The sequence below is a fragment of the Megalops cyprinoides genome, chromosome 5 (genome assembly GCF_013368585.1).
Source record: "Megalops cyprinoides isolate fMegCyp1 chromosome 5, fMegCyp1.pri, whole genome shotgun sequence".
NCBI classification, from domain to species: Eukaryota; Metazoa; Chordata; class Actinopteri; order Elopiformes; family Megalopidae; genus Megalops; species Megalops cyprinoides.
Window position 1 is genome coordinate 23,306,980 of NC_050587.1, and position 24,776 is coordinate 23,331,755.

General features: G+C 43.0%; 1 protein-coding gene across 8 annotated transcripts in view; it reads right to left on the minus strand.

Moving 5' to 3' along the window:
* Nucleotides 1-7,363: 7,363 nt before the first annotated feature.
* Nucleotides 7,364-24,776, minus strand: part of mapkap1 (MAPK associated protein 1) — a 54,926-nt gene continuing 37,513 nt past the window's right edge. For all 8 annotated transcript variants that reach the window (XM_036530085.1, XM_036530086.1, XM_036530088.1 and 5 more), the window contains 4 exons: nucleotides 24,374-24,514; nucleotides 18,401-18,538; nucleotides 10,788-10,885; nucleotides 7,364-8,787 (listed from right to left, as the gene is read on the minus strand). In XM_036530085.1, the coding sequence (XP_036385978.1) occupies nucleotides 8,665-8,787; nucleotides 10,788-10,885; nucleotides 18,401-18,538; nucleotides 24,374-24,514 (500 nt within the window). In that variant the 3' untranslated portion in view covers nucleotides 7,364-8,664. The remainder of the gene's footprint in view (nucleotides 8,788-10,787; nucleotides 10,886-18,400; nucleotides 18,539-24,373; nucleotides 24,515-24,776) is intronic.

Consider the following 24,776-nt stretch of genomic DNA (forward strand, 5'->3'; position numbering starts at 1 on the left):
TAAAGCACCCAAGTGTAGAATTTGTACTTTAATCAAATATATTACAGTGCCTTCGTTTAAACTGTAGAGCTGCTACGTTTTTCTGTAGGCTGTCACAACGCCATCGCCTGCGTGCTCCACAAACCCGGCCCATTTTCTGTTAAAGGTTGCGGACCCCTTAGTGTATCCTAAATCTACCTTAATATTTTCCGCGTATCAATTTCAATGTAAATGGCAGAAATGCAGCATGCATTTCCATGTAAATAAATGCCAAGGAAGGAGCGAGAAGCGGTGGGTGAAGGGGGTGTTCTTAATTATGCATAATTTCACTCGCGTAGCCGTCATTTCTGCATCAAGCCCCTGCCGCATCGCTTGGTCATTAGAGACACAGCTAATGGCAGTCTCGCAGCTCCTAATTGTCCCTGCACAAAGCTGCGTTCTCTTGACAATAATGATGTCTTGGGCTTGTCATGTCCCTCTGCATATTAATAAGACCGCGCACCTCAGAATGAGTGTAACGAATCCTTTGGAGTTTAATTCCCATTAATACTCGACGAGGGGGGTGCCGTCTTGCGCTCGTGTTTTCTTCGTGCGATGCGTTTGTTTTCTGAACCCCTGGAGCTCGCAAACAGCCCCGAGGAGAAGGGAACGCTTCAGACTCCCCGAGAGGACGTGGAGTTTCTGCGCGCCGGTAATGTCGTGTCGGCAAAAAATCAAAGGGAAATATCTCATTAACAGCTGTCTCAAAGGCGTCTTTGGTTTGGTACACAGTCGTGGAACAAAAATAATCGCACAGTAATGCTTGTGAAATGCGCCGCGTTTTCTTTTAATTGTGTGAATTAAAGATCAACATCGCTCACATTTCAGAGAGATCAGGGGCCTCATTTAGGCTAGCCTGTTAAAAAAAAAGTTGCGTATAAACGATCCTACATTTGATCTAAGATCATTTCTGAAATGTGCGTACGTGTGATTCAGAGAAAATGAACGTACGCACGCCACTCTTCCAGATGGGAAATCTGTATCACAAATGATCTTGAAATTGTGCGTAGCTGAATAGTTTTAGATCTCCGCCTTGTAAACACCCACTAATTAATTTCATTAGCATATAAAGGAGCTCGAATCAAAATCCAAATCATCTACTAGATTCTACTTGATAGTGGCGAGCTGCAAGAAAAAAAAACAGCGAGGTCGAAATCGAGGTTGCCAATATCTTCGAGAAGTGCCAATGCTGCCATTCTTCCTCTTGCAAACCACTGCATTATTGGAAATTTTATAGCCTATAGAGGAAGGAAATGCGCGTACGCCAAGTTGGAACCTGACGTGGAGCTAAGTATTTTTCCACGTCAAAGATCGTTTTTATCAATCTGAACTTTGGCGTGGATTTGAGCGTGCGCACATTCTAAGATCAAATCTGTGCGTGATACCGTTTTATAAAGGCCCCAGTATTTATGCTTTTGGAATTCTTTTAATGCGGTAATCTCCGCGTGTCAGATTCCTGCATATTTCTCCTTCTGTCTTCACTGGCTTTGCCTGACCAGTCACACATTAAATATTGTGACGTACTACAGGCAGATAAACGAACAAAAAGCACCTGTGACCAAAAGAGGGGAACCTGACCCACAGCAAGGCAGACCTTGCAGTAATGAACAAAAATAATTACAACATTGCAAACACGTTCATCAGCAGACGCTATTCCAATGTCATTTATTGCATGGAGTGCTTGTTGGAAAATGTAAGCTTGTAATTAACAATAACCTATTTGTGGAACAATGGCACTTCTACATAAGGTGAAAAGGATCCTTACAGCTGCCAGGTTCATGGCTCGACTTCACCGCAGTCCACCTGAAGAGAGCGTAGTTTGAGGCCTCCAGACAGCAGTACTGTGCAGCAAACGTGCTCCTCCCCCTTCCCCCTGAGACAGGCTGCTAAGGTCTTCCTTGATTGCAGGTGTAGCTACCCCAAGTGGGATTCCACCCTTTTTGTTCTCTCCCCTTGCACCCTAACCTTGAACTCTGTCCTTAAGAAGCAGGAGCCTGTAATAGACCCCACCGCTCGTATGTAATTGCCTTGTTACGCTGTTGTGCTCTCCTGACAATAGAGGTGCTTGTGGCGTATTTCTAATTAAGTACCGTTTTCAGCTCATTATCAGGGACTTGGGGAGACTCTGACGACGACCCACCTATTTGTGGCGTCTCTCAAGGCACCCATTATAACTAGGGACTTCTGGCCTGATATAGAAACTAACATGATGTCATATATTAGCCGAAGAAACCAAACCATGAAGTTCTTTTTTAGAAATAGCCAAAAAAACCTGCTAGGTTCTTATTACAAACTAGTCACTTACAACACACAAATATGACATTCTCCACAGAAACAACTCCATCTTGTGATCTTTTTCAATCCCACCAGTCACCCATTGTGTGAGACACACCAACATGATGTGTGAGCACAGGTCACAGAGTGGTATAAGAATCAGGGCTCCTAACCCAAATGTTGCCGGTTCAATGCTCAGATGGATCACTGCTGTTGTATCTTTGAGCCAGGTACTTGACCTGAATTGCCTCCGTAAATATCCTGCTGTATAAATGGATAACTTGTAAATACAGTAATATATGCAAGTCTCTCTGGATAAGAGCACCTGTTAAGCAAAAGTAATGTAAAGGGTGCATGACCACCACAAGGAGAAATTGTCTTCTCTTTCAAACAAGTAGTGGGTGTGTGGCTCAGGCATTCAAAAGTTACCTAAACAGGTCTTTTCAAGGAAGAAGAATGCAGTCCTATACTGTTGGCCTTAAACCTGTGGAATATATATTTTTATTACAAGACTCCATTAGCCATTGACAAAGGTCTGTAAAATAAATGCACATCAAATAAAAACACTGAAAATATATCTGCATCAACTTTGTAAATGAGCGAATATGGAAATAAACACCATCTGGTCCCAGCAGCCTTAGACATGAATGCATCCAGTGAGATGACTTTGAGGAGCACATTTAAGAATTTTTTTACCCATCACATCCACATCAACTTCTTCTCATTCCAATCCAGTAAGGAAAAATATAATGCATTCTTCGGTTTGCTAATAACAATGAAAGGGCTAAATCCAGGCATTTAATTCCTGCATTTAGCAGGAAAGAAGGGTTATCTGGCCTGTCTACAGAGTCTTCTCTCTTCGATTGGATCCCTACTGTCTGAAAAACTCCCATATTTCTGTCCATTCTGTGATGGGCTCAGCTCAGTTCCACTTGCATTACTGGCATGACAAAGTTAACATTTGTTTTTTCAGAGAATATTTAACACCGTCATGTGTTTTTCCTCTCTCTAATTCTGCAGTGGCAGTTTGTTCCATTGTTATTATCTGAAACCTCAGTGGCGGAATTAATTAGTTGCCCAGAGAAAGACGCTGTAACAAGGAGCTCCTTGAGGGGCCACAGATTATCGTTTGCTCCAAACTTTGCTAATTACCAGGTACCGTCAGTGTGTAATTTTCTCCTCCCCTGAGAGTGCCCTGAAAAGGAGCTTCGAGCATAAAGAGAAATTAGAGTAGAGACAGAATGAAGAAACAACGAAAAACAGAGAAATAAAATGTTTGTAGATATAGGCATAGACAGGCAAACACAGGAGTGATTACTTAACTGCAGCTGAACCTTAACCACACTTGCCAGTGACATAAGAACTGAGACCCTGGGTAAGTTACATATTTGGATGCACCAATCATTCTTGAATCTTTTTTTCAAGGGGTCACGGATTTGGTGTTTTCTTGCGTGAGACAATGCGACAACAGTAGTGCCTGATCTGGGATTGAAATGTATAGTATGGTAACATTACATTACATTTTCATCATTTAGCGGCTGCTCTTATCCAGAGTGACTTACATAGGTTACAATTTTATCCATTTATACAGCTGGATATTTACTAAGGCAATTGTGGGTCAAGAACCTTGCCCCGGGCTACAACAGCAGTCAAACCAGCAATGTTTTGGTTACAAGTCCTGCTTCTTACCACTGCACCAGTGTGCTGGTCCATTACCTGCTGTGTTGCTTTGGCCATTTGTCTCCTTGAGAAATGAGGAGGCACAGTTCAGTGGCCGTCACCACGCTGAACTTTGGCATATTGCACTATGTCCTTCAGCATTAAGCTAATGGCTTCATTCATTCATTCCTTTCTTCATATAGACCAGTTAAATTGTCACACCAAAGAATAGCTACCATGCATCACAAGAAAGAAAGCTATCTCTGGGACCAGCATCACAATGCCTTGCATTTAGGATTTGGCTAGGGGAATTCTGCTGTGTGTGGTACAGATAGTCATCTATGTAAACAGCTATGCACCTATATGAATTATATAATCATGGACCCATACTAAGAAATCATAGGTCTGGTTAGGTTTAAATTTCAGCCACATTTTGTTGATGTATAACAAGCTCCCTAGTCCTATTTCTGTGCTTGGAAAATAAAAGAAAAAAGATATCGGAGGAGAAACGATGTTCATTTTCTTTTTTATGGATGCCGGCTCTGTAATCATATAATTCAATCTTGAGGAAGTAGCTGGTATTATAAGTCCGAAGATGCAGGCCATAAAACTCCCCTGATGTCTCAGTTTGATAAGGAGCCCTTCTTAATGCCTCTGCCGCCTTCAGGACTTTGGTGAGTGAAAAGTCGTCTGTTGCTCGCACACAGACGCTTCATCACTTTCCCAGAATTCCTCTTCCTCCTGTTCCCGCTTTAATGGGATGTCTCACTTATCCCCATTTCCCTCAGCCTCCTCAATGGGTGCAAAAATACTTTAATGAAGAAGAAAAAACAACAAGTGTCCATTTCAAATGTCTCCCATTGCCAACACTAATAAAGCCGGGACAAAGCTGTTGGGTTGGATGTGAAGTTCCGTTGCAGCAGCGGGCAACGTTAAGGAAATCTTTAATGTCCTCCCTCGGTGCTTGGTACTAAGTCCAGTAGAACCTCCGCCCATGTCTTCTCTGTTTAGGTTCCCACCGTGTGCAACTGGTGGTCTGCAACAGAGCCTACTAAGACCAAAACTGGAGCTACAGCCATCCCAGCTTCACCCAGTCCATTTCCTGATACAAGAAGTTCCACCACTGGGTGTCCATCAGAGGGTGTTTTGCTATGATACTGAGCTGAAAGGCTTTGTCACAAGTTCCAAGTTATGATTATGCAAATTATTAACAATGGATTTGAGAAAAGATGAGAAATTGTTCACTAATGAACACACAACATTCCCTTAATGATGAATTAGTTTCCTCTTCCATGAAAAGGTCTATGAAAGGAGTAGTAAATAAACATGTGTTATTCTGTATATCATGTTAATATAATTTTATTGTCTGCGTGTGATGTACCGTCCTGAGTAAACTGGCCTCAAGCCAAACTACAAAGCAGGGACTCCAGAAATAGTAAGCTAACCGAGGACAGTGTGAGCCAGAGGACATCATAGGGCAGAATCAGGGATGGACAAACTGCGACTTTATTAACTGTCACGGTTAACTTCAGTCCAGGTCACTGTTCCTGGGGAGCACTGACAGCTCTGGTCACCTGTCAAACCTGCCAGATGTCCCATTCATTAAAAGATGTTACTGTACCCCACTGCAGAATCCACAGCTGGCTTCCTCTCACCTGGAAAGACGTGTCCTTTTCTCAGAACACAAAATGCTGACATAAATTATTCTCCTCCGGGCATAGCTGCTGCGATCTTAGAGAGAAATACTTTGGGGGGCCTGACATGTACATTCAAGACCTGCTCTGAGCCCCTCTCTGTAAAAGCAGGGTATCATATGGGGACAAGGCAACATTTGGGTGTGTGTGTGTGTGTGTGTGTGTGTGTGGGGGGGGGGGATTTTAAGAACAAAGCTCAATCCCAGTATAGCTAGATTTTGCATAGGTGCTGCTGCATCAGATGAGGCTTCTATCTGGCATGCTTGTGCTTTGTATCAGTAAGAGGTCAGATTCAGGTCCCAACTAAAAAACTAAACTAAAAAACTAAAACTAAACTAAAAAGCTGGAAGTTAAATTTTGACAGTAATCTGAGGCAGAAATCAGAGGGTGAGTTACTTCTGCTGGGAGATGGCTCATGGTCAGTGGTCCAGTCCCCAGGGGTGGGGGTGGGGGCAGTGAATAGATTGCTGAAGAGAGAAGCCCCCTATCTATCACAGCTATGATGAGAAGTCCTGATAACTGTATACCACCAGGGGGAGCTGACAAGCTAAAGTTTGCTCGTTGGGTTGCAAGCATTCTTTTTTGAACAGATGAAACCACCTTCCATGGCGGATCCATGCTGCATCAGTTTCACCTCCAAAGCAAGTGGTGATTAAGAAGCCCATTCTGAAACTGTGGCAGAGCTTGTCAGTATCAATGTCTTTGTTCTTGAGAGCTGTGTGTGTTTATTTTTTTTTTGTAAATTCATATACATCCTTCCTTCACATACAACACATCTCTCGAAAGCAGACTTGCTGAAACTAAGGAGTGATGCAGGTTCACACTGGAGTCTCTTTCACATCGTCCCCACCCTCCAACCAACCCTGCTCCTGAGGGAATGACCTCAGGGTTCAGATAAGAAAGCGAAGCGTTTCAAATCGATGGCCAGACAGGAGCAATCAAAGAGCCTTTAATTGCACCGGGGGCGACATCTATTCAGGTTACTGCTGCAGCTGTCTTGGGGGGGGGGGGGGTGTTGGGAGGTCCCTGTACACACACATACACACATAAACACATACACACATACATACTCACAGAGAGACAGAAGGCTAGAATGAGTACAGCTTATTGCACTTAAAAAGGAGTAAGAAAATCAGTTGAGTTTTTGAATGAGGCTGGATTCTACCCTAAGGTATACTGAATAATATCGTCTTTGAATCCTTGGTACGCTTAAGACAAAAGGAGGACCTTGTAAAACAATCACTTGAAATGTCTTTAATAAGCAGTTAATCCAAAAAAACGGGTGCAGTCTACGAACACTGGGGGAATGGGAGCACGGAGCACTGCCGTTTTTCCGTTAAAAACAAAACGGGGAACAGAAAAGAAATGAACAGAAACGGCAGAGCCGGAACCCTGAGTCTAAACACTGAATCTGAATAACTCACTGAGCTTCGACCCCTGAAAGTCACTCATTCAGCAGCATCTGCAAAAGGAAAACAATCGCTGTGTGTGGAAACCAGTAGATTTCAGAACCATGTCAGCAGAGGAAAAAAAGCAAAAAAATGTCACACATTCTCAGACCGTCACTGATTGGACAGTCTGAACAAATGCTTGGATCTGTTAGGCAGCGCCCGCCCCATGCCCCCCCCCCCCCACCACCACATATCTTACAGGTAATACATACAACGCAGAGAACAGGTACATGTCACAGTAAAAAATACAGGTGTTTATGTCTCTGGTCATAAAAATCATTTATTTCACCACACCAGTTCCCTCACCCCTGCGCGGTTAAAAGGATGTTCCACGCATATGCGGTTAAGGTGCGGGCTTCGTCTCAGATCCCAAAACTCATACTGCTGCCATTCCTTTAGTACAAGGGTAACGCTGTACATTAACTGCATCTACATAATGCACACGCACCACATTCATTAACACCACATAGGAGTGACATAAGAGCCATATGACATTGTGCATTATTACATGCTTCATAGCCCAGATAACAGCACAAAGGAAAAAAAAAGACTGGTAAAGCAAATGAGTCATATCATGCTCTGTGTATTGGTCATGCACAAAATTAAACTAACTGCTACAATCTTCATTGTTCCAACTTGAGGCAGCAGCACTTTTAATTTTGTGCATGACCCCCGTATGCAGTGTGTTTTCCAGATCATTTACGTTATTGGGACATGCTCTATGAACCATGTAGCAGCACACGATAAATACCTTTTGTGGTTATGTCAGTCTTATGTAGTACTTATGAACATGTTATGCATGCATTATTAACATGTGTATCCTATTGTTCTGTTTCAGGCACTGGAGTTCTATGGCCAAAGCAAGTTTTATCATATTGTTTTACCCTGAATGAAACTGCTATTTACAAATAAAAACGCAAGGCCCATTCCTTAACATGTAGCATCGTCATACAAATCCTGATAAAGTTTACACCTTAATATCTGAAGGCCAACAGCTGTCTCAGCCCAGTCTTCACCTGACCCATCTGTTTGCATCTGGAACATATTTATGTACAGTTGATTTGTAGGCAGTGGAGATGCATGGTTTGCTGACCGATTCTGGCAACAACACACACACGCACACACATGCACACACACAAAAACACTTGTTTTTCATTTTTTCTTCTTTTTCCCCAACACATTCCACAAGGTTGTGGACAAATACCAAATCCTTGGGTTCCTTCTATGTCATCGGGAGGAATTCCTAGTATGGCGCGTATTTCGTTTAATCTCCACAGACTGCTTGACGCACATTCATTAAAATAACAAAAAAAATAATAATAAAAAAAACACAGGGAAGGTCTATGCTCTGATATGGCTGGGGAGGTGGAGAGCCTCTTGAGAGAAGCGGGGCAGCTGTGGCTGGAGGCGACCGTGACCGTACCCCGCACGTCCAAGACGGGGGGCAGCCGTTCCCGCTTTCCGGGGGCCCCCTCCCCACTCTCCGGCCCCGCCCCCTCCGTGTGTCCATCAGGCGCCATCCGCGTGTGTCCGCCTGCCGGGCGGCGGGGCGTCTGTGGCGGCGGGGGCTACTGGCTCGACTTCTTTTCCTTCTGAAAGCTGAAGCTCGTGCGCCGGCTTAGTTTGCGCTGCTTCTGGGCGAAGTAGTCCGCCCGTGTTGTGCTGGCCCGCGACTCCAAAATGTAGTTCACCTGCGAACAGACATCTTTAAGGTTTTTCACTTTGTCCTTTTCTACAAACCACCTGCCCCGTTTCATGGCATGTACACCTTTTTCTGAGGATTTCACATAATGCCTGCTCCACATAAAGACTTGACTGAGGATGGGAAAAAAAAACAGTGGAAATGAACCATCTCTCTGTTCCAGAGGCAAGAACGGCAAGAGTAAATATGTAAAGGGTTTCTACACTGTGGAACTAAATACACTCAGTGTCATTCATTTAGTGAATGAGTGAGTTTTTAAGGGGTGCAATAATTACACAGCTGGCTTAATTGTGTATTGAATACATCTGTGTACGCATTTGCTGTGCCTGCCTTTAATAATACCGCCACCCACCCACCCACAACCTCTCCCAACTGCCTCTGAAAGAATACCACTGGTTCCTGTTCAGATCGTCCAACGCTCTCATAAAAATTGACTTGTAAAGATGTGCCTTGACTACAGTAAATCTGCCACCGCTTGGAGCGCCGATGCAAAAATCCTGCCAATATCCTCAGAACGTATGTACACATGAAGAAAAAACGTCTCTATGAAAATGACAAATCATAAATCCTCCTGCACTCTTACAGCCAAATAATTCCTTAATGCTTTTTGTTGGTGTTTCTCTCATTGCTCTTGAACATAAAGAAGTTAAATACTGAGCCCCCCTCAGACTCCACCTGGCCCCTTGCATCATCCAATGGGAGGCAGAGGCAGAGGCATAAACCTGTGGTCTATTCAGCTTGCTAAAGTATTTTTAACCACCACCTTATTAATGAGGGATTTCTACAAATTTATCCCATACATCCAAAAATACAGCTGTGGGCAGAAGAACAAGTTATACACCAGGACTGGACATGACCATGCTTATCATCAAGTGAATATGGAGCATGTATATGACACAGTAGGCTACAAATGATGTAAAGTAGAAAGGTTACACAGTGGAGCATTCAGTAGTTGCTGCTAAACAGGGTGTTACTTAAACTGTAAAGCCATGATAATTCTGCTTGATGGTGCCCAATAAAAGCGGAAGTTATCTGCTGGGCTCTGAACTGACGATAAGATAGATCATTTCAAAGGAATGTTAAATGTGAGAACCTACAGATAAAAAACTCCAAACCTCTGGCTTGAATTGGCTGCCATCTACATGACAGCACAGACACCTGAATGACCCGAACTCTTAAGTGCTCCATTTTTATGGCATTTTATGACTAAATGCATAAAAGAAAGAGTGAATATTGTCAAGGATAATGATATCTTGCATCATCACAAGATAGGGAGGGGGAGGAAGCACTGCCGGATTTTTTTTTTCCTGTTTTATGGTACAGCCTTTTTGTGTTAATGGTGTTCCGTAGCGCTACTGGCAATGTGACAGAAACGCTAGGCTTTTGCTTGGCTGGAGTGACATCTTAAAAAGACCACGTCAAAGACTGTACTTTTCAATATTTTAATAAACATGCTCCTGGCCTATTCATTATGATGAATGATCTCCTGGAGCACTTCTCAAAGATTCTGTTTACGTCCTACTACTCATAAGATTATATCTGAATGTTTAGCACGCCATTTCAGAGATTCTTCATTTATGGGCACCACAGAGAGACAGATGCTCAATTAATGAGGGCATCTTGGTTTTTAACTCCAAATGTGTAGTTATGTTTTTTATTGAGGTGTACTGTGGGGAGCATGTTGAGATTAACACACTGAGGAATACAAAGAGAGGTGTGAACATTTCTGGCATAAATATCTCACATAAATATCACATAAATATCTCCTTGAGGAAAGGACAGTGTGTATATGTTCTTGTGCATGCATGTGTCTAGGCGTGGTTTACGTATCTGTGTGTGGTGTGTGTGTGTGTGCTTGTACATATGTGTATGTCTCATTGTCATCTGTGTTTGATGGTGGCCGGATTGCAGAGTATGGTCCATAACAAAGAAGGGACACACTTTGCACCTCAGGCTGGTTATTCATGCCTCCAGGGCCTGTTCACTCACCTTGAGCACAATCTCGTTGACTGTGGCAGCATCGGACTCAAAGTACAGAGGCTTGTAGTCATGATTGCTGAGATATGTGAGCTTGAATATTGCATGACCTACAGGGAGAGGAGAAAGACAATGTTAGCGTGCAGCATCATGGTGGGGAAAAAAAAGATGCTGTCGACGGTCACAGAGCTGCAGAGATGGCAGAGAGGAAACAGATGGCAAGGTAAGGTCACGCCAGCACAGAGATGGGGACAAGCCAGCAGCCATAACACCCCATGGCCTTTTCCAGCCAAGCAACCAAACCTAAGTGGGGCTGGGACTGGTTAGCAAATTGATGACAGATTTTCTGGGGAAAACCGTTTTTGCTAGAAGTGTTGCTGCTGAGCCAGTGGGGGGCACTCTTCCCTCTGAACCCAGTAAATCCAATACCCCAGTGAAGCCATAGTCCCACTGTGCAGTAGATGGTCTGTAAAAATCGCTGTTGGTGGTGTGTAATATTAAGATAATCACACAGTTTATGCAACATATTTTGTTCATATCCAACCCTTGAATGAATTGGGGGCAGCTGTCTCAATTAAGCTTAATTAGCTGTTCAATTACTTGTTCCAGGCCCCACTGAACAACTAATTACTCTGAATCAATAAAGCTGAACAGCTGTCTGTATTACAAATTTCTTTCAGGGGCTTAAAAAAATCTTACAGAGACAACTTTACTAGTATCCTTCTGTTACAACAAACACATTTTTTTACCCCAAAACAACACCTGCTAACACAAGGGACATCAGATTTCGATGTGTTCCACTGACATTCCTTAATTGGACGTACCTAATTTGCTAATGTGTAATTAATTTTAAACCTCCCACTGAAAAATAAAAGCCCAAAACTGATACTGGAATTGCATTCATAGCCGCTGACAAAAAACTGCCTGGAAATGTGTGGGTCACGAGAGCAATCCACATACTTTTCTCCTTATATATTTTTTTCGTTCATTTCCTGAAATTTCTTGAACTACAACAATGCAAACAAATAAAGGAGGTGAATCATAGCCTTGTTATTAAGATGAATTGTTGCATATGTACAAAGGAGTGCCAATGGTTGTGAACACCACATACTGTAGCCTAAATCCAGTTTCACAACCAAGAACAAATCATCTGAAACGAACAGAACAGTGCATGAAAATGTCATGCAAAGGGCAATGTTCACTTCTATGATATTCTTCAGGGATTTTTTTTTACTGTACAGGATGGCAAATTGAAACAGAAAACCTTCATATTAAATCACCAACCAGCACTCTTGATGGTAACTACAACAGAGCAATAATAAATGCTTAAATAATCATTAACTATAACATACATCATTAAAAAATAGTATATTGATGTTTGTTTGAATGTTAATACATGTTGATAAATGAGCTAAAAAGCAATCAAGGGTTGCCTTAACAACAATATTCCACATAAGTTCATACACATTCATAAAACACACAAACAGTATATACTGTAACATTGTGTGGACCCTTCTAAAACTGCCAAGCCAGTTACGAAAAGGATGCTGGGAAACCTAGTGTTTCAGTTTGGCTGTGACTAGTTGTGGCATTTATGCGGGTCCTTTGATGTGTTTTGTCTCTGGGCACTGCACTTAAAAAGAGAAGATGCCCACTATGCATGGCCAGTTTACAGAGGCAAGAATTCATTCACAGACAGAGTGTCAGAATAAAGGGGGAAAATGGTGTCTTCTAATGGATTACGAAGAGAAAAAAATCCTTTATGCAATAAATCTTTTCATAAAAGCTCATTACTCCCAAAATAATTGTTCATTTCAATCTGCATCATTTTTAGCCGTTTTACATGATGAATAAAAACATGCATATCGCTCATTCTCAGGACTGGAGATGCTGTGGTTAACAGCTTGTAGAACACACCGCTTCTCATCCAGCACAATACAAGACATCTAGTGAGAAAGATTTGCACAATACCTACTGCTCAATGAGACTGAGTAATATAGTCTAACTGCATGTAATGTAAACTGTCTTGAAAACAAAAAATAAACGTTTATGACTTGTAAAAAAAGTCATAGCTATTTTTGGAATAAATATACTACTATTTTGCCTGGAATGAACTAACAAGTAATAGATCATTTTTATAAAATGTTTTTTTTTTCCCTTTTATGCAACTCTGGAATCACCTATTGTACGCAGTAAGTGTAAACTAGGCTCGTCTCACCATGACAACGTCTGCACCAGTGCAGGAGCACTGAGGCGAGACAAATGCAATCTTCAGATACTCTCAGACATAACTAACCACTATTCCTCACATGCACTCAGTGTACTACAGCAACATGCAGATGCCTGATGGATTGCAAGGTGCCTCAGTGCAGTGAGATGATCAAACCCAGTCAACATACCTGTGCCTTGCCCTGGAGAAGGAAGAATAATTTTTTTCTACTGTTGTGGACACCTGGTCATCGTCAGCTGGGTTTGAATGCTATCCTCAGATGTGAAGCTGGGCAGTAGAGCCAAGCTTGTGCTCAAGGCGAGTGCCTCAACCACTGAGCTACTTGGTAACAGTAACAAACCATTTAAGCACCCTGAAGGTTAGCACATACGTAATGTCTCACAAGTATTCATTTGTTAATGCTTCACTACTGTATGTTGGTATTTTGGCATTTTTACACTAAGGACTTTTTTTGTATTGACTGTATCTGTTCTTCACACCAATTAAGATGTTACCATATCGACAACTGTCAGGGGTTTCACAAAAGAGGTAGGGATTTCACAATACAGGTACTTCTACCATAGAACAAGAAATGACTGCAACAAAGCATGACATGTAAAGAATAAAGAAGGAAGAGACAATGAAGGAAAGACAGGGTTTAAAAGGATGAAGGTATGCATTCTGTCTTCTATCTATGTGGCCTACGCCTGCAGAGAAAGAAGGGTAGTCCTTCATTAACTCTGACATGTCTTTTTATGCAACCGCTCATTAGGGAAAGAACAGCTTCATTACAAAGATCCTTTTCCATGCGGCAGACTAGTCTATTTAATGCCATTTGGGTAGTAATAGTACCAACGTCTGTTCACAGTGTCTAGATTTCTAGTCTATTTTCAAACCAGTACATAATGTTTTTAAGACAAATCATTTTTAAAATCATTTAATTTTCCAGGAGAGCTGGAGGTAGGGAATTAAGCAAGCATTACATGCCACCTGTATATATATGTTCAGTGAAAGAAAAACTATACTGATGGTGCTGCAATATGTGTCTGCATTTTATATTGCTTGTGAGTAGTACTTCTGGATCCATCCGCACATTACTCAACTTTCAATTCCTTAACTGAAAAGGAGTCTAGACAATAATACAGCAAGAAAGTGACCACCACGGTTCTTCCATCCTTGTGGTAATTAGCAGACATCTGCAGCAGTGAGTAGAAGTATCTCACAATTTAAAAGTTTGCACCCTTGCTGAAGTGAATGTCCATGTGAGACAAACAGGCAAAGACAGAGAGGGTGAAAGAGAGGTAAAAAAAAAAACAGGGAGAGAGAGAGAGAAGGAGTCTTCCAGTTTTATTAATTAAGTTGCATTTGATGGAGACTCCTGGGGATAAAGCCAATTTAGTACAGAGACACTGATTTCTTCCCTTCTCCAGCAGGTCTGCCTCCTGCATCTCCAGAGAAGGCCCATCTAGGGAGGCAGTTGAACGAGCAGGGTGTGAGATGTGGAGAAGGGAGGGAAAATGGCAAAACAACGCATGAACAATCCAAAAGTCAAAAACTCCCTGCATACACATTAATGCTCACACTCATAGACAGAAGGTCGATAAAGCAGACTGATAACGAGCGCTGGCTACGGGGCTCACTCTTCCCAACATCACTGCCCCTTGAAAAGGGAACTTCAATGTAAGGATTCTGTTTCACAGCTGAAAACTCCAGCTGATTAACTGCTCACCACGACTTTCAGTAAAATTCTGTATAGTTAGTGATGTAACTACATTACTCATTATTGTAGTTGTAAACATGACAACTGGCTTTGCATATTACTGTTGTTCAATATCGTGCTGGACTGCAGTTCAGAAATTACAGCTGTGCCAATTCTATGACATTCGACTATTCATAACTTGCGCTCTTTTTCTTTCATTGCTTAGCAGAGGCTATTAATCATGGAGACTAAAACAGACATTTTACATAACAATGGGAACAGTTGGAGATTTTGGAGCCATACAGCTGGAGATATAAAAGCTGGATATATATACACATTTGTGTGACCTGCACCTCTATATAGAGCACGCTTCTAGAATACAGAGCACCTTGCAGCCAGTTATGGGACAGAGAGACTTAATAAACCCTGAAATGTGTGGAGCTTTCACAAACTATCAATGACGCATTGATTTCAACCTGTCACAGGTATAGCAACTACAACATCTTTTCACTGGTTCAAACAAGTCAGTGATTGACAGCACACTGTAGCTCCACCCATTTTAGGATTGACAAAGCTCTCTCATCACCTCTCCATATCCCACTACCCAGCATTGCTGCACCCTAATGCTGCAAGTTTCATAAACAGAATGGGCAGCAGTCTGACATAGTGGTAAGGAGCAGAGCTTCTAAACCCAAAGGTAACCTGTTTGATTTAGCCTGTTTGAGTCAGGGTGGCCACTGCTGTTGTACCTTATGTACTTTACCTAAATTACTTCAGTAAACTCCCAGCTGTATAAATGGATATTGTGTAAAACTGTAAGACACCCAAGTCTCTTTGGATAAGAGCAAATGTAATGTAAGATGATAAGCAGGTCAAAATGCACAAAGCACTTTCTCAACAACGCAAATGCCTCCCTTCCAGAGATTGCACCTCATCAATCACACCCCTGCCTGCTTGGAAATGTGAGCCGTGAAAATGTCACATCCAAGGCCAATCAGACGGCTGCATAGTTGTTTCTTTAATGTGGGCGGTGCAATTAAAAAAAAAAAGAAAAAAAAAAAAAACAAATTAGACAGCTTTTTCTCAGGGATGGATGACCGGCACTTTTCAGAGTGCCATGCAATCTTTTCATTGACAGGATGATGCGCAGTGTGACACAAAGTCAGGGCCACTTGTGCGCCCAAATTTCACTTCATGCCTAAAAGGAGGGCAAACTTTTTTCACAGTACTCAGCTCCTGTGCTTATTTTCAGCTCATAATACTGCAATTAAAGAGGAAAAACAGAAATGCCTTGCTGAAAAATTTAGTGTTGCGTAAATGGTACCTCTCAGTAGGCTGGATTTAATCACTGAAACTAAGAAAAGCCAGACTGTTTATGACCAAAAAAGAAATGCAACATGTTCCTTTTTTCATTTAGCAAACTGGACTTCTAAAGCGCCTCACCTAGCGGATCCAATCAGATATGCGCATCAGGTGGAGCTGGACTGTATCAAAGAGCATGCTGGGATGCATTCCAGGACATTCATCTGAGACCAAATGAAGGGGGGGTTGCCGCCTCTTTGATGATTAAAGTAACAACCCGAAGCTGCTGTGTAGCAATACTGGTTACAGATCCGTATGAGAGAAGCAGGAGAGGGGTCCCCTTTCCAGGTCACCTGTGCCTTTCATTTAATCAGAAAATAATCGTTCTTTCCCCACTTCTAACACTTAACTGAGGTCCGAGTTTCAACATTCGCCCCACCACTGAACATGGCTTGACGTAATCTGTTTTGAACTTTTACTTAGTGGAAATATAAAGAGCAAACACTGAAAAAACAAAATTATGAATAACCAAGCCCAACTACTATGGATCCAATTCATATTTAAACAGTAAGAGGAAATTTTTTATATTTTTTGGCTTCTAACTAAAAGCTAAAAGACAATGCGATGTGTTTCTACAGAGTAGGCGTGGCCATGTATCAGTGGACAGACACAAACCTGCTGGGTAAGCTACTGTTAAGTTTCATCCTCCTTCTGCACACTTTTTCATTCAGCATGTAAACATCACAGCATCCAAGCAGAATGAGGTAAGAGAGGCGGTCGGCATCAGAAGGGGCCTCCCCGTCACAGAGTGAGCATCAGAGCAGCCTTTCGTTTCAATTAAAACGAGATAAAAGGGCTCCTGCCACTCAAGTTGGCTGACAGCCGCTCCGATGAAGGGTTGCGAGCTGAAGGCAGTAGTGACATCTATCAAAGCCTGGCAGCAGCACAGAGCGTGGCCACAGAGGCTGGAGGCGCAGAGGTCATAGGTTAAGGGGGGGGGTAGAGAAAGAGAGAGAGAGAGAGGCAAACTGTGGTTGAGCTCTGATATCTCCTCAGTGTATGTGTTAGATAGGCACTCCCCCCCATGTATTAACCTCCCCTTCATTAATCTTCATGCTGTCTTCTTAAACTGCTCATGTAGAACCGTTCGATGGAGAGCCATATAATGTGGAAAGCCCGGCACCAATTACCAGGTTAACACGGTGCTCAACCCCCGCACAACAAAGCAATAAGAAAGTGAGGAGCAATGCATACTATTAAAACAAGAACGACAGGGAGGGGGGGGGGGGGGGGGGGGGGAGAGAAAGTGTGAAGGGAAGAAAGGGGGTGAGAGCAGGTCGGGGTTCGTGTTAGCTCCTGGAAGTTACCTAAATGTTTTGTGACCCTGGAAAAATCAAACTGAAAAGAGTAATGGTCTTTCAAAGGAGCAACAAATTTAAATAAATGTACGAAATAGATACTGATATGCCCCAACAATTCAAATTCTCACTTTTGCAAAAGGTCAATTTTTTGTCCACAGTTTTACCATTTGTTTCTTGTTTCCTTGTATATCCACATTTCTGTCTGTAAGTGCCAGTGGACACATTTATTTAGCGGCTTGAGATTACAATGGAGTGAAACGAAAACATCAACACTTCACAGAAGATGCTTGGCATTCTGGGAGAGGCGTGATGTCACTGTCATGTGATGTCATTAACCCTAATTCTCTGTAGCTGCCTATGGACCTGCATGACTTTATGCTTTTGTGGACATGTTGCTAAGCCACTTGCAACAGCGCAAAATTAATTTCCGCAAGGATAGCCATAAACAACTGAAACACAGTTATTCTCCAATAATGCCCCTGCAAGTGAGCCGATGTGAAACAAAAGTGCTTTCGTGCAGCGCGAAACGACGCACAGCGCAAGAGCATTACAGCGCTCATAAGTCCATATCTACGTCCCCCACACCGGAGTCCGAAATAATTCACTCATTCATGTGCTCGCCCGCCTCGTCCTGAAACACCGGCTCCACACATACATCACTGCGCAGATAACGATCACAGACAGAGTGGGTAATGCACTCTGAATAGGAGGCCGCAACAGTGATGAAAGAACTGCATCCCTGCACTAAATCTAAGCGGTGCGCTGAGCGGGGAGAGGACTTATGGTGCATCTGCGGCCGATGGCAGGAGGTGCTATCAGGTTAAAAGTGACTCACAGCACAATTCGAGCCTCTCAAAGAGCATTCAGCAGGTCCATTAAGAAGACAGAGATGGCCCCTGCGTGTCTGCGCCTTTGTCTGCCTCTCTTACGAGCAGAGAAGATACAGACGCAAACTTGACACCGGGCTTGTGTAAGTGGCCAGTCGGTAAAGGTCACATGAGTTAAGCCCCACCCCTTGGCCTAGCTGGAGGCTATAAATGAGAGAAGCACTCACTTGGGCTCTTCTCCTCCACGAGGTCACAGGCGCAGAGGAGGTCAGAGTCAATGGAGATGGGCTTTTGTCTGATCCAGAACTTGGTGCTCGTCTTCTGGTTGGTGACCGGGTCTATCTCCACCTTCTCCCCAGAGATACCTGCAGAGGAACCGGAGAGGGAGTTGACAAGATGGACGAATACAGAGGGGAGAGGAGACAGAGAGAGAAGGAGTTAAAGAAAGAGGGGCGGGAGAGAAGACCAGGGAATACGAGAGGGAGGGAAAAAAGAGAAGGAAGGAAGGCAAAGATAAAGGGAAAGAGGAGCAGAAGTAGAAAGAAATAGATAGAGAAAAAGAGAGAGAAAGGAAAAAGATAAATAAAACAAATCAATACATTTTTGGAGTATCATGTCAAGGTACAGGATTGCAGAAGGATACAGACCTTTAGGCAGTACAGATTCCTTGACCACAGCCTTGTCACTGAAACAGGCCACCACAAAAACAGACTAACCACAGAGACCAGGATATAGTTACTGGGCTTGGAAAATATCAAAGACAAATTTCCTACTATACTGCTCCAGATAAGGAAACTATACCTTCCCAAATTAACAAGAGGGGTGATGCAATTTCTGCTTCCATTCATAAGGAGTTTCAGTAAAGTGCTTATTCTTATCCCCAATCAGGCACCTAACCAACATTGAGCATGGCCTCTCTCCCTTCCACAACATCTGATTCAAACTGAAAAATCACATATGAAGATTTACCGTGCATGGCAGTTCTAAGCTATTATTTCATACAGACAGGATGCGCCAGCTCTTAGTCACACAAACACTCATCATACGACTTTTAGAATATGTTGCTTGGCTGAGCTAAAATCCCATTCTTCCTACACGTGGACTGACAATCCATATAATGAGTATTATTACAATTTTTGCCATACTTACATAATTTTTTGCCATACCAAAATGGGTAATACACTCCCCAAAAATATTGCTGTCCCCCTGGAAGCAACTGTAACTGGGTCTGTAAAACTGAGCTTATCCTGCAGCACAAATAAACCCAAACCCATTCATCCCAGAACAAGGCAGAGCATAATTATGCTAAAACAGTCTGCTACTCCAGCAGACCTAATTCTCCGGCCATTAGCTAAAGAGTCTGATGTAAGACATCTCCTCCCTTAGACCTTTTAGACGTGAGCACCACTCTATATAAGGCAGAGCTGAGTAGCAGCAAGGCAGGAATGCTGTGCACAATAGTATGTAGTTCATTACGGAGAGATGCGCTGGGCCATTACAGCACCCAGTAAATTCTCATAAGATGGAGACAGAAGACAGCATTTCCACTAATGTGGTGGGAAAAAAAAATTATAAGAGCCATGCTGTCCAATATAACACACAGTATCAAAACTGTATGGATATAAGAATGTGTGTGGGGTTTAGCAAAACCTGTTCCAGAGTGTAGAAATAAATACACAGAACAATGAGAAGAGGAAAGAGATTGAGAAGTGAGGGATTCAATCAAATGCTTGAATACTGTGAGTACAGTACTCTCAACCCCAGCTGTCATTTTATCACAGGGGAATGGTACTCTCTATGCTGGGACATCAAAAGTAGCTTACCTCAGAAAAACTTCACTTAGTACTGATCCAGGGTGGGCAAGCAGAAGCACAGGGCGGATTTTTTAAACATTCATTCAGCAGTGGACAGTTACTGATTACTTTCCCCAGGTAGCAGGGAAGGACAGCTTGAACTGTGCTTCTGATAATCTTTGATAACTTCCTCAGTGTAACATGGGAGACATACAAAAAAAAATAAAGGGGGGATCCCTAAGTTTCAGAATTCCATAATAGCCAGATGGTTCCGGAAGTGAGGAAGGTCGCTCGTCACCATTACGGCGTCTCGCTAACCTGACAGGATTTGTCATTCGGGTTAACACCACAGGGAAATCATATCAAACCATTTGGGATCGGCGGCTGACAGTGACGCGAATTAAAGAGACGGAACAACGGCCGGAATACAAAGCAGGAATGACACCCAAAGTGGCTGCTGATTTATAGCCCCGGCCAGTTTGGCACAGGGCTCCCATGTATATTAGCGCGGAAAATGTGGGCCTATTTAGCAGCGAGATACTCGTACATACATCACCGACTCCTGCTCCAAGCCAAGGTCAGTCCTAACTGCATCCATCTTTTCAGGAGAGGAGTCTTCATGCAGCAACCGGTTTGTAACTGTCCAAGCTGTAATAGAATCCCCCCCTCTCCTAGACACACACACACACACACACACGCGAGTGCACACACACATACACACACGCACGCGCACACACGCACACAGACCTGGACTCATCTTTCTCTTACCATGCAGGGTGTACATCCAACTTCTACGGTCTTCCTCACTCTGACAGTTTTTTTTTTTTTCTTTCTGTTAAAGTTCCCCTCGCACCTCATCGTTTTTACTTCGCTGCCCTCTGCCAGGCTCCTCCATTTTGCACCCCTTTTCAGGTCAGGGAAGGTGAGTGCTCAAGCAGCTCTCCTGGCTACAAGATGGCTATGACACTGCTCCACGCTGTCTCTATCCTGCCCATAGCAAATCGCGTAACTCTGCTATTCCTTTTATTTATCTACCGAAGGACTTCAGTTCATTCACTGTACATAAGAACCCTGTAAGATGATGGCCCACGATTGAGATACAGGAACCACGCTTTTGTTTCATATTTGTATTCTTCCCTGACATATAATTAACAGGAGGAACAGAATTTAAACCCAGATCAAAAAAAAAAAAAAAGCAAAACACAACACTCTCAGTACAAATGATTCTGTGTTCAAATATTCAAATGTGACCAAATAATTTGTTCAATTTTTTGTCCATTTGTCTTTTTTTCTGATTTTCCTGTGTCAAAACATGCATTACGAGCTACCGAGCCTATTTATACTCAATAAATACCCATAACTAAATCAGCTACAGCTGTAGTTTTCCTACAAAGGAACCAGCTAGCAAGGAAGAAAGAGAATTCTTAAGTAATGAAGTGGGCCTGTGTTTACCTGATAACAAATGCTGTTTGCTCTCAAAACCTGATGCTCTGGCGACATTATCTGACGGCATCTTTTTATCACAGGGAGAGTAAATAAGAGTCATTTAGGTTGTTAAATGCTAGAAATGCTCCATAAATCAGAGCCTGGTTGTACGCCATAGAAGGAACATTGATCAGGGGAGAGTTTACAGGCTGCAGAACGATACTCATTTGAATTACCTTACACTGAATTATATTAGTAAGCAGTGAAAGGCTCAAGTTTTCCTAGAGAACAGCGCAAGGTCTCCTTTAAATCCTGCTGGACTAGGGTTGACTATTTGAAGTGAGTTGAGTTGCAAATATGAGGTAATGGTAACAGACAGTACAAACACAGCTTAATGACCCATGAGTTCATCATAATGTGTGGTGACTTGTCTTTATACCAATTAACAAAGAGCGTTCAATATGAAGACGTCATCCACTTGGCTTCTTGCTGTTTCTGTGCCATTGGAGACTGTGCCTTTTCTCACCTGTCTATAAACAGGCTGTTAACCTAGCAAGCAAATGCTTTTTTTAGTGCACACCTTAATAGTTAACCTGTGCTAGTTTCATACCCTATATCAAGAGTGCTTCTGCAATGATGCTGACACAGTACTTAACCCTGGAGCCAACCAATAGAAGAATAAAAGCAATGAAATTTAGTGTGCCTTTGCCTGAAGCTGGTTTACAGCTTATTATAAAATCACATAAAATATATTGATTCCTTCATTATAGTTCCTGGTAAGTAAGCATATAAACTAGGCTTTAAATCACTGAACAGATATGAACACAAAGGCATAGCTGCCATAACTGTCCTCTAAAACATTTTTCCAGAATAAAAAAAGGTTAAATACACCACATGAATTTAACAATCTGAATATATATGTTGAGTTCCTGTTAGAATCTGACAAAATGCGTTAGGATCACATGACTGTAGGTAAAACCTATGCGATCACCTCAGTGTAGGCAGAGCCTTTGGGATCACATGATCACAAATGCCTACATAAGCACCTGTGCATCTGTCCTGTACTTCTGTTTCTTGTCAAACACTGCTTGGTATAATGTATACCTATAACGCCCAGGGTTAAAAGCACTGATCTCTCCTCCCCCCCCCCCCCCCCCCAACAGCGGAGCCCTCTGGTCACACTTCAACAGCCCTCACAAGGATAGCTGATGCAATGCGGAAGTGACAGCTGTCACTCACAAGGCAGAAACATTAATGTGTTCTCCATGAGACAGCTACCATGGACCTTACAGCCTGCACAGAGGGGCAACAGGGTGGTTCAGAAGGTAGGGTACTGGGCTTGTGATGAGAAAGTCCCAGTTTCGACTCCCAAGGAGGGCCAATACTCTGGTTCAGTACACCCAGGTGTAGAAATGGACAATATGGCAAAACGTGAGCTGTATAACCTGCTCAGGACAGGGAAACGTAGCAAGCAAATAACTCCTGATCATAGTAATTACAGCGGTTCCACTAATAATAACAGGCAAACAGGAATAGCATGTGGCTGGCCGTTCTCTCTTCTGCTTCAGCACACGTGTTCGGGGGGGAAACAGTGCCTTTCTTCACTGTGTGGTTCACAGCATTACTTTTGCCAAAAAGCGTTTTAACAGTGATGCGTTGTGATGCAAAACATAAAAATGATTTATTTGCAAAATCGGGGAGATTTTGGACAGGCTACTGCCGGTGTTTTAAATTACGTTCAGATGCAAATAGCAAATGCAAATAGCCTGTGCTATCACATTACTGCCATTTCCCTTGGCCAAGCTGAATGGGTTACCATCAGAAATCATGGCGCGACATCGGGACACTGAGCTCAAATGCACTACACTACACAGGGAGGGCAGACTGTGGCACGGTGCCCTCAGAGTATTTGAAACTGACAGAATGTGAAACCCCTCTGTCCTCTCCTAGTTCTCTGCACGGGTACCTTCAATCACTGCCTTCTGAAGCCATTAACCCCCCCCCCCCCCCCCCCCCCCCCACGGGCGGAAGGTATGGTGAGGGCTAGGATTGAGTTGTTCCCGCCGTAACGAGAGACGACACGTTCCCAATAACTGCACCGTTAATTCTGCCCATTTGTTTCCTGCAATGTGGTTAACGAGCTTTATTAAACAGCAGCATTGTATTAATTCCACTGCCATTTTTTATCATTTGCATCAATTACAGCCAAAGGTAGGGTGGGGTTAAGCTTTGCTTTCTGAATGGTGGCCGGACTGAGGACTGTTACTAGGCAGGGTTCAAAGACCAGTGGCTCACCTCTACAACAGAGTACGGCTCAGTCTACCAGATTCAACTATGTCTTAGCTTACTCTAGCAGGAACAATGGCTTTGTGACCCCAAAGTGATTGGCGCAGCACTAAGATCAACCCATACCCTTACTGTGTTCTCTGCATGAAACCGAAAGAGAGGTAATCTGTCTATATGAAAAGATGAAATAGAATGGATAACAAGGTAAACCAGAGAGGGTAAAGGACTGCTTACTTCTCTCTCCAAAAAGTACAAGTCACAACTGTGGCAAAAGATTGAATAGATATCAAAATGACAGCGGGACACGGAACACCTTGGTTCTGTGTAAGCTTATAATAGTATAGTAGATTAATAACTGACTGAAATAACCGAAACAATTGATTATTTTCATTATTTTTCTATTATGACTGTTTATAGTCTACGATGATATCATACTTATTGCCATCCCTTTATGCCTGCCTAACACATGCCCTGAATCAGGGTTATTCAGCTACATAACTTACATTTTACAAACTGCACACTCCGTTTATACAATGGGATATGACCTGAAACAGTTCAGGTTAATCAGAGAATCTCGCCTGGGAATTGAACCTAGCGTGCTATGGTTCTACAGCACTGTCCTTCATCATTACCCCAAACACAGCCACCCGCTATCAGCTCCTCCCTGTGAGTGACCGGTCTGTGTAATGAGCTCACCCAGCTGGACGTCGGTGGTGAAGCGCAGCTTGTGGATCATGCTGATCTTGAAGGACTTGTAGTGGTGGCTGCTCAGCATGTCCTGCACCGTGGTGATGTCGATGGGCGGGTCCTCCTCTGAGCTCTCCTCACCTCTGGAGCCTGGGGGACGGGGAAGGGGGGCAAGGGAAAGAGCGTGAGGGGAGAGACCAGAGAGAGAGGCAGGAAACAAACGAGGTTATGAGAGAGGATTCCCCCAAAAAAAAAAAAAGAGGTTGAACTGAAGGTGTGTGAAACAGAACATGCAGCTAAAAGGAAATGGTGACATGGACCATTTTAGGGTGGCAAAAAAGAATGACAGTCCAACAGCCTTTCAGTGTTGAGGCGGCACGGAACACTTTTCCAGAGTGTTTTCCTCTCCACG